Source organism: Limulus polyphemus, unplaced genomic scaffold, assembly GCF_000517525.1.
Source record: "Limulus polyphemus unplaced genomic scaffold, Limulus_polyphemus-2.1.2 Scaffold4871, whole genome shotgun sequence".
In the NCBI taxonomy this organism is placed as follows: domain Eukaryota; kingdom Metazoa; phylum Arthropoda; class Merostomata; order Xiphosura; family Limulidae; genus Limulus; species Limulus polyphemus.
Genome location: NW_013670481.1, coordinates 39,970 through 45,557, shown reverse-complemented (window position 1 = coordinate 45,557; position 5,588 = coordinate 39,970). Strand labels below are relative to the sequence as shown.

The following is a 5,588-nucleotide window of genomic DNA, read 5'->3' as shown; positions in this document are numbered from 1 at the left end:
AGATGTTCGCAAAGATCAGGAATGTAAAGGCATTTTTTTTCAACAGAACATTACCTTGTAGTCTGGATAGATGTTCGCAAAGATCAGGAATGTAAAGGCATTTTTTTTCAACAGAACATTACCTTGTAGTCTGGATAGATGTTCGCAAAGATCAGGAATGTAAAGGCATTTTTTTTCAACAGAACATTACCTTGTAGTCTGGGTAGATGTTGGTGAATATCAGGAATTTAACGGCATTTTTTCAATAGAACATTACCTTGTAGTCTGGACGTATGTTGGCAAAAATATAAAGGAATCAACTGCTAGAGCAATTCGTAAGCCCCCTCCTTCCCAAGCACATGCTGTGATCTCCTTTCCTGGAACCCGGAGGCTGTGAAGATGCTGAAAAGGAGCCAGTTATTTTCTATCAAATCACATTTTTGATGTTAAAGATTAAGTTAATACTTATCACACTTTGATGTTAAAATATTAGGTTAATAGTTACTACATAACATTAATTTTGAAAATTAGGTTAACCCTTTTGCAATGGGATCGTGTAAAATACAGAATCCCTTCCATGCAATGATATGTGTGTAAAAATACATACCGTAATACTGAGCTTTCTTAATGTATTCACACAAAAACTGGTAAGATTTTGTTAAAGGTTATAAGTATCTTGTACACAAAGGATGACATTATTTTAATTGATTCTTTCTACTAAAAATATGTTATTTATCTATTGTAGTTACTTGCATGCAAACTCTAAATCGTTCAAATGCAAGGTGATGTTCATTTTAAGTATAAAAATACTTTTCTTCATCTTACAGTTTGAGTTTTATTTGCACAACCTATAGAACCTCCTAGGTTGCCCCAGGGCATATTACAGTATCTTCAGCAAAATTATTTTGCACTTCTGTAAGATTGTAAGCCTTGAGAACTGAGAAAAAGTTTGAGATATGTTCAAAAAATGTTTCAATCTTTCAATTATGCATTTTTAAATGAAAATAATACATAATTAACTAAAATATAAATGTAAAACCTAAAAACAATTTAACTATCTCTCTAACTATAACATATTTAGGTAAGAAACAATTGTAAGTGCTATCGTGGACAAGGCGGCCAAAAATACAACCAGCAGCTACATCTACCCAATGATGACAAAATAACTATTGTTTGGATATAGTATATAATGAGTTCTTTCTAATAGTTACAAAAATGTGCATCAAATAAGTGCACATGGCTTGTAAATCTCAAGGCTAAGTATAGATGGTGGGCATAACACCTCTCACAAGTTGGCAAAATTTATCTCTTCTTTCAACTGAACTTAGCCAAAAAACTTTGGAATATATATGCAAATAGTGCATTAAATGTAGTTTTTGTCTAGACATACCTCTACATATACTGTAGTTGTCTGGTTCAAGTTAGAGATTGTGAATGTTCAAATTTACAAATAATTGTGCATCGTGAGAACACTACTGAAGTTTAAGTATTTATTTAATGATTTCTTCTGAAATAAAGGAATTAAAACTTATATAGCATAAAACTTCAAATTCTAACAGGAATTATAATGTTAATTTCATTGACATACATTGATAGCAAATTTTTAAAATTAAGTTTTGAATGCAACTCAGTGACTTGCGCAGAAAGGAGTTTAAAGGGGTACCACTGTCAAAAGGGTTAACAGTTACTATGCTTTAACATTAAAAATTAAGTTAAATGTACATAGAAGTTGTTATTAATCCATATTTTTATGTTATAATGTTAAAAAAAATTACCAGGCCCTATAATCTTCAAACACAATTAATTTTACATATCAATTAACATTTAAGTAATCACATTCAAACACAGCTGTTATTAAAACAGTACTTATCATTCTGTAATATATGAAAATGATATGTCACCGTCTTCACAGTACTTATCATTCAGTAATGTATGAAAATGATATGTCACCATCTTCACAGTACTTATCATTCAGTAATGTATGAAAATGATATGTCACCGTCTTCACAGTACTTTTAAAGAATTTAATATGTTAGAACTTTACATGAACTTAATTTTCCAACCTTAATTTTTGGAAGACGGTGACATATCATTTTCATACATTACTGAATGATAAGTACTGTGAAGACGGTGACATATCATTTTCATATATTACAGAATGGTAAGTACTGTGAAGACGGTGACATATCATTTTCATATATTACAGAATGATAAGTACTGTGAAGACGGTGACATATCATTTTCATACATTACTGAATGATAAGTACTGTGAAGATGGTGACATATCATTTTCATACATTACTGAATGATAAGTACTGTGAAGATGGTGACATATCATTTTCATACATTACTGAATGATAAGTACTGTGAAGATGGTGACATATCATTTTCATACATTACTGAATGACACGCATTCCTCTTGAATGTGATGAAATAGAATTTTATTACATGAACCAAGAAACCATTTTGTTCAAATAAAACTCTTGCTGCAAAACACCAGAAAACAAGGTTTTGTTCAGCATAAGAAGATGTAATACTACAAAAAAAAAACTTCCAGTAACCATGAAAGTCATCAGTAAAACTTGTAGGAACATAAATCAACCTTTAAACACTTTTATCCAGTAAATACGACAAGTAATGGTTGTGAGAATGTCATTGAATTCCCGAGTTCCAGCCAATTGATTCAACCACGTAGACATGACTGACTCAACCACGTAGACATGACTGACTCAACCACATAGACATGAATGATGTGACCATACAGACGCAATTCACATGACCACACACACGATTCTGACTAGACAACACAAACGATCTCCTATCAACAGTCACAGCAGAACAGCTTAAAACTATCATTTGAGCAAAAGAAATATTCAACTATACACAAAAACCACTATACAACTATTAAGTTGTGTTTGTTTAAACTATTATAACCATTAAACTGATTTTCTACAGAATAGTGTTTATGATAAATTATGATTTATCTCCAAAATCAAATATTTTTCCTACTTTTCCCTCGGGACTAAAGAACTTGACAATATTTCTCTTCTCGCTGTCTCCACCAAATTGTTTTCCTGTTATGGCTAACACAGTACCATTGTGATTCCACTGCAGTGAGGTGGTGCTCATGTCAGTCTCAATCAATATAGGATCTAAAACATTCAGATTCATGCAATTCATTCAAGCAATAATGTTCTTTAAAAGAAAGTGTAATTCTAAAGAATATCTCTATTTTACATAAAGAGCATAAGAAAAAAATTCAGTTGTGGAAAAAGACATATAACAGTTAAAGAAAAATTTGAACAAATCAAACATAATATTTCTTTGGAGATTTTAAGCAGTTAAAAAACATTATTTTCTTCTACTTTTCAAAAAAACAGGTTTAATATTTTTGTCAACCACTTTACAATAAAAAAGGCAAATACAGAGGTGTTAACAATGTATAATAATAATACAATGATGAGATAGTGCCTAGTTTACAGACCCTTCTTCCATCACTCATAGTTTTCCTTGTGTTGACCCCCATTATCCTGGAGTCTTTTACGATACACTGAGGTCAACATGCCCTCCCTCTTTCCCCCATCTTCTTTACATGCTTTCCAAATTTCAACTATTTCAGGGGACCAAACCCAAAGCCCATGGGAGATGCCTACAAATGATATACCACAAATTCCCATTTGCACTCAAATCTTATGAAGAAATTGGCATGATAACTTGGAAATGTGGTTGGATGCTTTGTTTTGATGCATACCTACATTGTTGGCATCTAATTGATGTCTTGTTTTAATGCATACTTACATTGTTGGCATCTAATTGATGTCTTAATTTGATGCATACTTACATCGTTAGCATCTAATCGATGCCTTGCTTTGATACATTAAAACAAGACATCAATTAGCTGCCAACAATGTCAGTATGCATCAAAGCAAGGCATCGATTAGATGCTAACGATGTAAGTATGCATCAAATTAAGACATCAATTAGATGCCAACAATGTAAGTATGCATTAAAACAAGACATCAATTAGATGCCAACAATGTAGTATGTATACTGACATTATTGGCAGCTAATTGATGTCTTGTTTTGATGTATACTGACACTGTTGGCATCTAATTGATGTCTGTTTTGATGTATACTTACATTGTGGCATCTAATTGATGTCTTGTTTTGATGTATACTTACATTGGTGGCATCTAATTGATGTCTTGTTTTGATGTATACTTACATTGGTGGCATCTAATTGATGTCTTGTTTTGATGTATACTTACATTGTTGGCATCTAAATGATGCCTTGTTTGATGTAAATTGACATTGTTGGCATCTAAATGATGCCTTGTTTTGATGCATATCTACACTATTAGCATCTAATTCATGCTATGTTTTGATGCAGACCTACACCACTGGTATCCAATCCATGCTTCATTTCATTATAGTGGAAGTATGAAGAGAGTAGCCGCAGGTATAATTACGAGCAACAATATGCAGATTGTTATCATAGATCATTAACAATCTTTTACATGCCAGAGCACTCAATTAAAAAAATATATACAGCATAAACTTCAAATGGTATAAAATATCCTAATGAAAGTTTTATCAAAAAGAGTTACATAATTTTGCAACTTTTACACAGTGTACCATGCCTAATTCTATTTATAATTAACAAAATTCTCCTAATTTTTAAAACTCACCCTCATCAGTTTCGTGTCGCATCAGCTGTATGCTTCCATTATCATAACCAACAGCAAGAACAGGGGTGTCCTGGTCCACAAATCCACCACGCCCATTGTACCAGTGAATTCCTATCAAGCTAGGCCTAGAAACCAAGCTCTGAAGGCACGGTAGGGCAAGTTTTGCCTTTAATACACAGATCAATGTGTGTCTGATATTACAACTGGTGGATAGCGAATAGTTCAAAAATGTGTTTGAACTGTTCTTACTATATGATATCATAAGACGGGCAAAAGTTGAGACTTTTCTAAGATAAGACTTTTATAAAACACACAAGTTGAGATTATTCTAAACAAATAAAACTCACATAGACATGAATTCAGACTAAATGAAACAAACTAAACAAATTACATGCTCAATAATAACACGTAAAAAACAATACATGCAGATATGTATAAATATACACTAGCATTTTCAAATGAAAATGTTTTAGGATATATGAAAAATTCATAAAATGGACCTTACCACAAAGTGTTCACTGTGTTGATAAACATGAACCTTACCACAAAGTGTCCACTGTGTTGATAAACATGAATCTTACCACAAAGTGTCCACTGTGTTGATAAACATGAATCTTACCACAAAGTGTCCACTGTGTTGATAAACATGAACCTTAACACAAAGTGTCCACTGTGTTGATAAACATGAACCTTACCATAAGGTTTCCATTATGTTGATAAACATTAATCTTACCACAAAGTGTCCACTGTGCTGGTAAACATGAACCTTACCATAAGGTTTCCATTATGTTGATAAACATTAATCTTACCACAAAGTGTCCACTGTGCTGGTAAACATGAACCTTACCATAAGGTTTCCATTAGGTTGATAAACATTAAACTTACCACAAAGTTTCCATAATGTTGATAAACATGAATCTT

At 32.3% G+C, this 5,588-nt stretch overlaps 1 protein-coding gene across 1 annotated transcript in view; it reads right to left on the bottom strand.

Moving 5' to 3' along the window:
- LOC106471804 (WD repeat-containing protein 35-like) overlaps window positions 1-5,588 on the bottom strand; it is a 38,684-nt gene that overhangs the window by 22,455 nt on the left and 10,641 nt on the right. Inside the window, 4 exon segments of the mRNA XM_022400412.1 lie at window positions 257-285; window positions 288-381; window positions 2,989-3,131; window positions 4,668-4,833. Coding sequence (XP_022256120.1) covers window positions 257-285; window positions 288-381; window positions 2,989-3,131; window positions 4,668-4,833 — 432 coding nt within the window.